Raw genomic sequence first — 13502 nt, 5'->3', positions numbered from 1 at the left:
ACTGGTAGCCACAAAACAAAGAAACACAATAAAACCCATTAAGACAAATTAATTCAAACACCCAATGTGCAGTGACAAAGAAAAATCATCATGAAAACAATATGTAAATAGCATTTAGAACTGAAGTTTACAAAAGTGAGTCACAGACACTAAGCCAAGCATCACTGCATCCAATTCAGAAGCCTGTTAGTTGCAGGCCACAGTCTTTGCCCAGTGCACAGACTAGTAAACATTGCAGAGCAGCAAATGAACCAGCCCATCCTCACCTCTGGCCCTGACACACTACCCTTTTCAATCTGGCCCAGCGTTTAAAATTGTCCAAACCTCAGGTCGCACTTTGATCTCAGACCAGGGCACAATTTGACCCATACCCTGTCTTTCCAATTCAGTTCGGTGCTTAAATCAATGAAACCTTGAGTGCTTTCCTGCACATTGACCACATTCCTCCCTTCTCTGCATATCTCTGTGTTGACCTAAGCGTCTCTTAAATGCTCCTATATGCCTCTACCACTACCCTGGTAGTGCATTCTAAGCCCCACCATGTGTAAGATAAAACTTGCCTCACACACCTTCCCCTTACCTTAAATACATCCACTCTAGTTTTAGGCATTTCAATCCTGAGGAAAAGAAGCTGGTTGTCCATCTCTGCCTCGCATTTTTTTAAATAAACTGTCAAATCTCCCCTCAAGAGAAAACAGCCCCAGCTTATCCAACCTCTCCTCCGCACAAACCAGGCAACATCCAGGTAAACCTCCACTGCATCCTCTCCACTTGCTTCCTATTAAGTGGCCTAACCAGAGTTTTATAAAGTTGTATCCTCTACCATCAGATTTCTCAACAGTCGATGAACACCATCTTACTATTCCCCTTTCATACCATTTGTTTATTGTAAATTATATTAATTTTTGTGTTTGTATTGTACTGCTATTACTAAGTAACACATTTCATGACATACATCAGTGATGATAATAAACCAAATTCTGATTCCGATTCCTGGCTCTCAAACTCAATGCCTCAACTAACGGAAGATGAGCATGCCGTACAACTCCTTTACCACCCTATCAACCTGTGTGGCCACTTTTAGGGAGCCCATCACCCCCAAGATCAGAATCAGAATTAATTATCAGTGGCATAGGTCCTGACATTTGCTATTTTGCAGAAGCAGTACATTATAACACATAGCATAGTGCAAAAAGAGAGCAAAAAAAAATAGTGAGGTGGTGTACGTGGGTTTATTGTCCATTCAGAAGTCTGATGGAGGGAAAAAAGTCGTTCTTCAAATGTTGAGTATGTGCCTTCAGGCTCCTGTACATCCTCCTTAATGGTTGTAATAATCTCTCTATACATCAATGCTGTTGAGGATCCTGACATTAACTAAGTACTCTCCCTTTATTTTGGAACTCCCAAAGTGCAGTAGCAGATAAAACCCCCATCTGCCCATATCTGCAACTGACCTCTACACGGCTGTATTCTTTGGCAATCTTCTGTTGTACACCATCACCAATCCTTGTGTCATCTGCAAACTTATTCATCTGCCTTATCACATTTTTGTCCAAATCATCAGCCTGAGTACAGTTTTCTGTGGACCACCACGAGTCAAAGATGTTCATCCAGGACAAGACCTTTCCACCAAAATCCTGACTTGTAAGGGCATGCCAATTTTGGATCTTGTCAGCCAAGTCACTGTGAATCTCATGAATCTTCTGTTCGAGCCTACCATGTGGGATCTTGTAAAATGCCTTACAAAAATCTATAAATACAACATTCACCATTCAACCTTCATCCATTACCTTTGTCACTTCCTCAAAAACCTATAAAGCAGATGTGACCTATTCCATACAAAACCATGCTAACTGTCCCTTTAATAGACTATGTTTCTCCAAGTGCTGAGAAATCTTATCCCTAAGACAAGAAAATCAGCAGATGCTGGAAATCCAAAGCAACACACACAAAAAAAAAATGCTGGAGGAATTCAGCAGGTCAGACAGCAACTATAGAAAAAAAAAGTAAACTGTCAGTGTTTTGGACCAAAACATCAACTGTTTATTCTTTTCCATGGATGCTGTCTATACAGCATCTATGCATCCTCCAGCATTTTGTGTGTTGCTAGCCCCAAGAATCCCTTAATAATGCACCAATCTATAATTTCCAGGATTATCCTTACTTTCCTCTTAAACAAAGAAACATTAGCTGGGGGGCGTCACGTGATGACGTGGGATTGAGACGTGTAAATCCAGCTCTCCCGCAACAAATCAGTAAAGTACCGTGTAAACAAAACAAAGTTAATAAATATTTTCTGAAAACTATTTATAAACTTTGTAAGACTACTTTACGATATGCCTCCTAAACCACAACGAAAGAAGTCTGCTGTTGCGAAGCAGCCGCGAGAGGGGAAGAAAAAAGGGTCTACTGCAACGATGGAGCTTCGGACTCAGGTTGGATCTCCTTCGGTAGAACAGGGAGCAATGGTGGTGGTAACGGGTTCTTTGAAGAAGGCACCGGAAATGGACATGCGCAAAGAAGAGCACATGTGCAAATCGACACAACACAAACTACAAGAACCAACAGCCACTGCAATTGAAAATGACTCAGAGTCAGAATTGGATTCTGCAGAGAACACAGATGATGAAGAAGAGGAGGAAGAATTGGAAGCGATTGGAAGTAAAGGAGATGATAGAGACATAAGAGAGGCTATATTGCAATTAACGGCTGAACTAAGAAAAGTAAGAGAAGCGCTTAGAGATACGAAGATGTGCTATAATAAAGTTATGGAAAGACAGGACAAAATGGATAAGAAGCTTCAAAAGATGGAAAGAGTAATGGGGCATATGAATGATAGAGTGGAAAAAACAGAAAATGATTTGCTTGTCTGGAACTCGGAAAGAAATCGACTCTTGGAGAAAGTGGACATGTTGGAAAATTTCAGTAGACATAATAATATTAAAATTGTTGGTCTTAAAGAAGGTACGGAGGGAGAAAAACCAATAGAATTTTTTCAAAAATGGATCCCGGATGTTTTGCAAATAGAAGAGGAGGTTCGACCAATTGAAATTGAGCGGGCACATAGAGCTCTAAGACCAAAACCAAAAGATGACCAATATCCACGATCGATTTTAATAAAATTCTTAAGATTTCAAGACAAGGAAAGGATTCTACAGGCAGCTGCTCAAGCTGCCAAGGATAGAAAAGGGCCATTGATAATTAAAGGGAACAAAGTTTTTTTCTACCCTGATATAAGTTATGAACTTTTGAAGAGAAGGAAGAAATTTAATCCAGTGAAAAAAACCCTATGGGATCATGGTTATCAATTTATACTGCGTTATCCTGCAACCTTAAAGATTTTTTAGCCTGGTGGGAAAAAAAGATTTTTCGATGACTACCAGAAAGCAGAGTAGTTTGTGCGAGATTCTCTGAATATTCACCAGATACAAGAACAAATCCAGGGGAGCGAGATAGATTGAAAATGAAGATTGGGTTAAAGAATGGACTTGTTGGATTTTTGAAGCTGGATGAATGTATAAATATATCATTAATTATACGAGGGGGGTAAGGAAGGTTAAAACTGGAGGAATATTAGTTGGGAATAGTAACATTAATTTTGCCTATATATATATATGATTTTTTTTTGTTGCGGGATAGCTGGAAGAAGCACTGATCGATTGCTACGCTAATCATGTGTGCAAGTGTGGCTTTTGCCACGACCCGTAAAATGGAGCGGGGTAGTGTTGTGTATCTTTTCATTCACAACATTAGTGGGGGGGTATTTTGTTTTTTCTTTTTTTGTATTCTTTCTATCTTTTCTTTTCTTTTTGCCTGGAAGGTTGGGAGGGAAACACATAGCAACATGGTGAAGTTTAAAGAGATTCCCCAAGGAACTATGAGAGTTGAGAAGATAAGTAATGTTTTAGATTGGAGTAACTTTGTTAAGAATAATGACTAATTTATTGAATTTTTTGAGTTTTAATGTTAATGGGATTAATGGACCAGTGAAAAGAAAAAGAATCTTAACACATATTAAAAAAATGAAGATAGATTTAGCTTTTTTACAGGAAACGCACCTAACAAAAACAGAACATCAGAAACTAAAGAGAGATTGGGTGGGAAGTGTTGTTGTGGCTTCATTTAATTCAAAAGCGAGGGGATTAGCAATTTTGATCAATAAAACGTTATCAATTAGAATACAAAATGTAATAACTGATTCTGCGGGGAGATATGTGATTATACATTGTCAACTTTTTTCTGAATTATGGACTTTTATGAATATTTATGCACCAAACGAAAATGATGCAAAATTCATACAAGAAGCTTTTCTGAATTTGGCGCATGCACATGAAAAAATATTAATTGGAGGAGACTTTAATTTTTACTTAGACCCAGTCTTAGATAGATCAACCAAGGCTGTTATAAAATCGAAGGTAGTAAATTTAACTTTATCATTGATGAAGGATTTAAATTTGATTGATATATGGAGAAGAATCAATCCTAAAGAAAGAGACTATTCGTTCTACTCCCATAGACATAAAACTTACTCAAGGATAGATTTGTTTCTATTATCAATGCATATTCAACAGAGTGAAAAATATGGAATATAAAGCAAGAATATTATCAGATCATTCCCCTTTATTAATGACAATAATAATGGCTGATAAGGAAGAAGTGGCTTATAGATGGAGATTTAACTCAACATTATTAAAACGTCAAGATTTCTGTGATTTTATGAAAAAGCAGATTCAATTTTTTTTGGATACAAATTTTCATTCAGTGGATGATAAATTTATATTATGGGATGTGATGAAAGCATATCTTAGGGGCCAGATAATAAGTTATACGTCTAAAATTAAGGAAGAATATATGGCAGAACTAGATCAATTGGAAAAAGAGATTACAAAAATAGAAAAAGAATCTCAAAGATATATGTCGGAAGAAAAACGAAGACAACTTGTTAATAAGAAGTTACAATATAATACGCTTCAGACATATAGAACGGAAAAAGCAATTATAAGAACTAAACAAAGGTATTATGAGTTAGGTGAGAAAGCACATAAAATTCTTGCCTGGCAGTTGAAAACAGAACAAGCTTCCAAAACAATAAATGCAATTAGAACAAGGGCAAATAAAATATCTTATAAACCTCTTGAAATAAATGAAACTTTTAAAAATTTCTATTCTGAATTATATCAATCAGAATCCCAAAATGATGTTAATGAGATAGAAAGGTTTTTATCACAAATTTCTCTTCCAAAATTGAATTTGGAAGAACAGAAGGGATTAGATATGCCCTTTACATTAAAAGAAGTTGAAGAAGCTTTAGGATCACTCCAAAGTAATAAATCTCCAGGAGAAGATGGTTTTCCATCTGAATTTTATAAAAAATTTAAAGATTTATTATTTCCTCTTTTTATGGAACTAATACATCAAGCAGAAAAAATACATAAACTTCCAGAATCTTTTTCAACAGCGATTGTAATAGTATTGCCAAAAAAAGACAGAGACCCTATGAAACCAACATCATACAGGCCTATTTCTTTATTGAATACGGATTATAAAATAATAGCAAAAATTTTATCGAATAGATTATCTAAATATTTACCAAAATTAATACATATGGATCAAACAGGATTTATTAAAAATAGACAATTGGCAGATAATGTAACCCGGCTACTCAGTATAATTCATTTGGCACAAAAAAGGGATGAGAAGAGTATAGTAGTAGCTTTGGATGTAGAAAAAGCATTTGATAGATGAGAATGGGATTTTTTATTTAAAGTATTAGAAAAATATGGGTTAGGAACATCTTTTATAAATTGGATTAAAACTTTAAATTCTAACCCTAAAGCTAAAGTAGTGACAAATTCTCAAATTTCAACACCATTCCAGTTAAAAGGGTCAACTAGACAAGTTTGTCCATTATCACCTGCTTTATTTGTACTGGCGATAGAGCCATTAGCAGAACTAATCAGAATTGATCCAGATATTATGGGTTTTAGAGTTAATCAGGAGGAATATAAAATTAATCTTTTTGCCGATGATGTTTTGATCTATTTAACAAACCCACAACATTTGTTACATAAACTATCTTCTAGATTGGATGAATATGGGAAGGTATCAGGTTACAAAATAAATTGGGATAAAAGTGAAATTTTACCTCTTACTAAAGGAGACTATAGTCAATGTCGATTAGTAACCCAATTTAGATGGCCGGTAAATGGTATAAAGTATTTAGGTATAAGACTTGATAATGATGTAAAGAATTTATATAAATTTAATTATTTACCACTGTTGAAAAAAATTCAAGAAGATTTTGACAAATGGATGATACTACCAATAACATTAGTAGGTAGAGTCAATGTTGTAAAAATGAATATATTTCCTAGATTAGAGTATTGGTTTCAAACATTACCAATACAATTGCCACAGAAATTTTTTCAAGAGTTAAATAAATGTGTGAGAAAATTTCTTTGGAAAGGTAAAATGTCAAGAATATCATTGGAAAAATTGACATGTAAATTTAGGTTAGGAGGGTTACAACTTCCAAACTTTAAAAACTATTATAAAGCAAATCAACTTAGATTTATTGCATCTTTCTACGATGATCAAAAACCAGCATGGATTAAAATAGAACTAGATAAGATAGGAGAAAATAGACCTGAAGATTTTATATATAAATGGGAATCTAAATGGATACGGGAAAAGAAAGAATCTCCTATATTAACACATTTGATTGATTTATGGAATAAGATAAATGATGATAATGAAACACAGAAATCTCTATTAGCAAGGAGACCTTTGTTTCAAAACAGACTTATTCCTTTTACAATGGACAATCAACTTTTATATAATTGGTACCAAAAAGGGATTAAATTTATAGGAGATTGTTTTGAACGAGGTATATTGATGTCATTTGAACAATTAAAGGATAAATATAAAATATCTAATAATACTTTCTTTTGTTACTTTCAATTAAGGGCTTACTTAAAAGGTAAACTGGGTCAAACAATGTTTTTGCCAAAACCTAATGAAATTGAAATTTTAATTCAAAAGGGGAAAATTAAAAAATTTATTTCTTGTATGTATAATTTGATTCAAGAACAGACAATTAAACAAGGAACCCATAAGTCAAAGCAAAAATGGGAAACAGATTTGAATATTAATATTGATGAAACAAATTGGTCAAGACTCTGTCTTGACAGTAGGACAAATACAATAAATGTTCGACTTAGATTAGTACAATATAATTTTTTACACCAATTATATATTACACCACAAAAAAAATAGATTAAATTCAAATCTATCTGATAAATGCTTTCGGTGTAATCAAGAAATTGGTACTTTTTTACATTCTACTTGGTCTTGTTTTAAAATTCAACCCTTTTGGATAAATTTAAGAGTCTTACTGGAACAAATTACTGGAACTCAACTTCCACATAACCCTGTATTATTTCTATTAGGTGATATTGAAGGGATAAAACCGAAACTTAAATTGAATAAATATCAGAAAGAATTTATAAAAATTGCATTGGCAGTAGCTAAGAAGACTATAGCAGTTACTTGGAAATCTGATTCGTATTTAAGTATGGATCGTTGGAATAATGAATGGCTAGTTCTATTCCACTCGAAAAAATTACTTATAATTTAAGAGATAAATATGTAACATTTTTGAATATTTGGCGCCCTTATTTACAAAAGATAGGATGGCATATTTAAGTGCTCTGATAAAGACCTTGATCCCTTGGGGAAAGTAATGAATAATTATACCAAACTTATTTTGAATCCCATGGAGCATATGGAAACCTTCCAACACCCAGGCGGTTCTTTTCTTTTTTCTCTCTTTCTTTCTTTTTAGGTAGGACTATATATATGGGGGGGAGGGTTAAGGGGAGGGGGGAGGGTAGATTTTATCTTTTCATGTATTCTTTTTGAAAACTCAATAAAAATTATATTAAAAAAAACATTAGCTACCTGCCAGCCCTGTGGCACCACACTAGTGATCAATACCCCTCCCTCAAACTAATGTTGGATCTCTCTTAATAACCTATGGGATGTACGATCAGGGGAATTACACACCTTAATGTTCCAGTTTGGAACTTAAAATCTCAAACCTTCTGGCAGAGGCAGTAATATCAATCAAACCATAGCTGGAATCAATTTGCATTAACGTAACACTGAATTAGAAATAACTTTTAAGATACCCTACAAGAAATAAGGTGAAAACCACCACTGCTTTCTATTTATGTCACGCAGTAAAGGACTCAAAGTATCTTTCAGATGCATTTCAGACAAAAACTGACAGCAAGCTAAAGATGTCTTTTGAAAGGAAGATCAATACTTGCCACGTAGAAAAGTTTTGCCCTGCAATGAACTGGGTCTGGGCTAAGCATTCAGTTCAGCCCCAAATGCATCTGATAGGAATTTGCAACTCTAGGTTCAAGATTGACGGACTTGAAGTAGAGGGCTTGAGCAATAACATACAAGCTGGCAGGGATTTATAAGTAAGGTCACATAGGGATTGAAAATCAAGACAATGATCTCATTCAGAGGGAAAAATGCAGCTTTCAACAACAGGTTGCTGCACGCTTGGAATTCACTGCAGGAGAGGACATTTCACAAGCAATAGTAGGTGTAAGGTTATCAAGAAAAAGTATATATTAAACCTATTGCAATTGGTATGACTTCCAAATATTTTGAACAGAATTTCAAAAATGAGTAATATTTGTACGCAGAACAATTTAGTCTTTCAACGAAGTGGGGTAAAGAGCTCAAATCTGACAGCAAGGGTCATCTTTCTGGGTGTAGCCTAACAGGATTGTCAAGAGTATTAATGGAGCTACAGCCAAAAGCACAAGATTGCAGTAGGATTTGCAAGTAAGAGAAGCACAGAATACATACATACTCCTTGGGAATTTAAACAAGCATTTAGTTGAAATAGAAGGAGAAAATAAGAGTTTACTCAGGATAAATAATACATAAATTTAATAGCAACATAATTTTATTACTTTTAATTAAAAAGTAAATTAATATTTAAATTAATAAATAGAGGTATGAGAAAGCAGCTCTAATCAATGAAGTGCACATCTTCAGCTATGTGTGAATCCCGGAACATTATTCTGTTCTGGACAACCACAGCTGCAGGAAGAATTCTGAACAACTGACATCACTGTGGTCTCTCCACAAACATAAATGCATTAAAACTTAAATATTTCAACAGGCAGTCATACACAACTGTACGATACAAAGGAAGAAATGGGCAGAATAAGAGTAGGCAGATAGTTCAAAAGTCAAAGAGCATCATGCTCTCCAATTAGTTCTGCTTTGGTATGTCACCAAAGACTGCTTCAAAATTCATGGAGAGCATTTTGACTGGCTGCATCACAGGTATGGAGGTTCTGATAGACAGGGTTGCAGACACAGCCAAATGTGCCACTATAGAGGACATCTGTAAGAGGCAGTGACATTCATTACCAAGGATCCTCACTATTTGGGAAAAGCCCTCTTTTCGTTATTACAGGCCTCTTCTCGTTACTAGCCTTATGGAATACACCCAGTCATTTAGTAACAACCTCTTCCCCTACACTATCAGAATTCTGAACACACTATTTATATATTTTGTAAATTCTAGTAACTTACTTTTTTGCTGCAGAACAACAAATGTTACAATACGTAAATCAATAATAAGCCTGATTCTGACTCTGGCCTCTTAAGGCCAACTTCAATTACATCTCTTTCTAATCATTATGAAGATTACCATTACTGAAGTTGGGGCGTTTTTAGTATCTTTTACTCTAAAGTTATAAAAAGAAATTGTTCAAAGTTTCTAATACTTCCCATTTAATAATTCCCCATCTGTTTTCTCTGAGGAACAAATATTTATTTACTCAACTGAATGTATTGTATTTATAAAAACTTAATATTTTGCACTTTTTTTTATAGCCTTTGCTCATTTATTTTCTCTTTGACATCCTTTTCTGGCCCAACTTTAATCTTTACAGTATTGCACGATATGCCCTGTCTGGAGGATTGGTACTACTTTCGAATTTCCTTAAGATCCTTTCTGCAGAATTTTTTTTGATGAGAATTATGACATATTTCCTTAAATATAATTTTAAGTTCCTTAAATTTATTCCAAGGTTTACTATATTTATCAAGCCAGTTTCATAGCTTTTGTAATGGATTTTTTATTTTTTTTTACAATTTCTATCCCAGACTTCTCAATCCAAAGCTGAATTGTTATGATTGCTGTTTGCCAATAGGTCCTTCTATCACATTGTTCATAAATCCTGTCTTATAACACATGACTAGATCTAAAATAGCCCACTCCCAACTTGTAACCTGTGGAGACAATGGTGAGGACTTCAAAGAGAATGAGCTCCTGGGTGCAGTGGAGATTGGCTGATTGAAAAGGAATGTAGAAATGGTGAGGCACAGCATTGTTTGCAGCACAATTGCTATTTTTCACAGTGATGAGTTCAAGTTCAACAGGAATGTTGATTGTGATGGGAATGAGCCATTAACTGCTGCCTGCATAGATAGTGATAATATAGATGAGAATGAAAGATTTTGAGGAACCTTAACTATTTAAGATCTAAATTAAAAAGTATAAATAACACTGCCAGTATCTTAGTTTAGAATACAGTCCGCAAAAAAAATCTGCTAAGTGGCTGCAAAAGATATGGATCTGCTAAATGGCCGAGCAAAACATTAGCAGATGGTCATCTGCTGCTCACTCTGACAGAGGGAACACAAAAGCAAAGTATTGCTTGAATAGAGAAATAACCACAGAATATTGTAAAGTGAGGAAAATCAGAGCAAGTGTACTACGCTGATTCCTGGGGACTTTGAAGAAAGGTGGAAAAAGCTGAGCCAAAGCTTGGAGTTTAGAGGAAAAAGAAACCGCTTCAGGGGCATTTGACAGGATCATGTTAAAATATATTTCTCCTTGGAGAAGAATCTAGTACTGGAAATGGAGGGTGGGGTGAGGGGAAGGTGAGTGAAAGGAACACAGTTTCAGAACGAGACATCACCATTTAGAGGGATCATAAAGAACTGTTCTGAGTTTTTTCCATTCACTGTAGTTCTCTACCCTAATGAAGTATATATAGAGGTTATGTCATGAAACATACTCAAGAGATTACACTTTTTAGATAATCTGGGTTTGGAGAAGGTTGAGAGGAGTCTTAAAAGGAATAGACAGGAGAAGTCAAGGCTAACATCAGATCAGGCAAAATTTTATTGAATAATGCAACAGAAGTCTGTTCTTATTCCTATATCTTATGTTCACATAAAAGAGCCTCGTTGGTCATTATTTTTCTCTGCAAAATAAGCCACACAAAGTTATATCTGCAGAGGTTCTAAACTGATTCAACAAAATACTCAAAAGGTCTACCTATAGCCAGTTATCCAGTCAATAAATGCTCTATGGCTTAGATTGTGAAATGAAAGTTATTAGTTCTGTAAGAATCAGGGAAGTGGTTTAATTTAAAATGTGGAAGTATTTTGCTGTTAAAACTAGAAATGACAAATTTGTCTTTCACAGAAAAATTGCTTTCAAATGCATAGAAACACTTCAATTAATTTACCAGTCTTGCTATATAGCATCTCATGTATTTATCTAACACTTCAAATAAGCCAACACCTACTCCCTAACCCAATTTCAAATACTTAAATATAACAGCATAACCCACCATGTACTTGCCAGGTTAACTTCTCACACCAACAAACCAAGGTGTTAATTTGTTACCCATTAGCATGCATAAATATATTTTTATCCACAAGAAATTAGTGAGAATTTCAAACTAAGTGATCAACAGACAAATTATATTATATAACCTCAAAATAAACATTTTAGCTCAGTTTAGACAGCAACAAGAGAAACAGACGGTCTTCAATTGTGTGTTTAAGCCAACATCTGAAAACATTAATTAATTAATAATAGTTTGATTATATCTCGACAACTGAAAATGTAGTCATGTTATAAATAGAAACTTTGCATTCAGACCTGCATTCCAATTGTCTATATTACACGTGACCCCTATTCCAAGAAGGAAATGTTTACAGATGCAGTGTTGCAGCCCTTTTATCTTTTGGTCTAAACAAAAATGCAGAAGAGTACATCAACTATTAAATGAAGTTTTGCCTTTTGTTTAACTAAGTGACACTGGCTCCTTGTTCTTTTATTGAAAATCATCCAGAAGACCAAAATACAAAATGTCTATCCTAAGAAATGAAAACAAGAATACTGTATTGTGGTCAGTTGCCCTTATCTCTTATTTTAATATTGCGCTAGAATAACCATAATACTCTTTGACAAGCAACATACGCTATCCCATAGCAGAAATCCCCACCTGTCATCTTCTGCACCTTACTATCCTCAGACCAAAGAAAATTAGTACTTTCTCTAACTTGGATTTTACTTACCTGGTCCAATTGTTGAATTAATTTTATTACATGCTGCCAGATCCAAAAAGACCACCTTACATGTGAAGTGTACAACTGAAATTCATTATAATCAAAGTTCATGTCGTAAATGGCAAGAGATCTTAAGATGCTCTTAAACTATACTTAAGTGCAACAGACTTTCATGTATTGATAAACTGCACAGCATCTAAGGAGAAGAATAAAAAATTGATGGTTCGGCCTGAAATGTCATCTCTTATTCCTCTCCACAGATGCTGCCTGAACTGCTGAGTTCCTCCAACATTTTGTGTGTGTTACTCAATATTATTGTTACTTTCCAAAGATTAACAGCTATAAGTGACAAAGAAGTATAATTTTATATTTCAATTTCTTCTCAAACAGAAAGCGTGTCACAATGTAAGGGAGAGAAACTGGTGGGAAACTATCATCTTCAGAAGGTGCAGAATGAAAGCAAGGCCATGATTGTACTGGAACAAGCAAATAATTTGTTTTCTTGTTATACAATTAATCTTCAGTTATATATATTATATTATCTGTTAATAGTAGAACATTAATAGCTTTGTAATACTACAGATACCAACTGGATATTATTTTGATGCTTAACTACTGATAGGAAACTATAATTATGTAGACAATGTTAACCAAAAAAATCTATCATGAAGTGAACACGGAAATTGACAATGAAAATGTTGATATAGATTTTTCCCATTTAGCACTGTCTCAGAGCACACAGTTGTTACAGCACCCCTCAATCCTCCAGACCAAACACCTCTGTATTTACTTGCTAAGAGATGCTGTCTTGGGAAAATAGCACAAGCCTCTATCCTCCCGTGGCATTCTTGCCCATGGCACAATTCCAGAAGCTATGTTACTCATTTACCTTTGTTGAATGCGTGTGTCCACTTGTACTAATGGCAAGATGGCCTCTAAGACTTTGCTGGCTGATCCAGACAACATCTCCAGTACTTTTTTATCAATTACCATTTTATCAACAATGGTTTTAAAATACCGCAGTGCACTGACTACTTCCTTTTCTTGTTCCTCTAGCCGGTTTAAAGTCTGCAAAAGATAAATTGAAAGAAAATTAGAAT

General features: G+C 34.7%; 1 protein-coding gene across 13 annotated transcripts in view; it reads right to left on the bottom strand.

The window, feature by feature from the left end:
• rapgef1a (Rap guanine nucleotide exchange factor (GEF) 1a) overlaps nucleotides 1-13502 on the bottom strand; it is a 185163-nt gene that overhangs the window by 111299 nt on the left and 60362 nt on the right. For all 13 annotated transcript variants that reach the window (XM_063073490.1, XM_063073491.1, XM_063073492.1 and 10 more), the window contains exon 3: nucleotides 13292-13470. In XM_063073490.1, coding sequence (XP_062929560.1) covers nucleotides 13292-13470 — 179 coding nt within the window. The remainder of the gene's footprint in view (nucleotides 1-13291; nucleotides 13471-13502) is intronic.

Source organism: Mobula hypostoma, chromosome 21, assembly GCF_963921235.1.
Source record: "Mobula hypostoma chromosome 21, sMobHyp1.1, whole genome shotgun sequence".
Classification (NCBI taxonomy): Eukaryota; Metazoa; Chordata; class Chondrichthyes; order Myliobatiformes; family Myliobatidae; genus Mobula; species Mobula hypostoma.
This window is presented reverse-complemented; position numbering and strand designations above follow the sequence as displayed.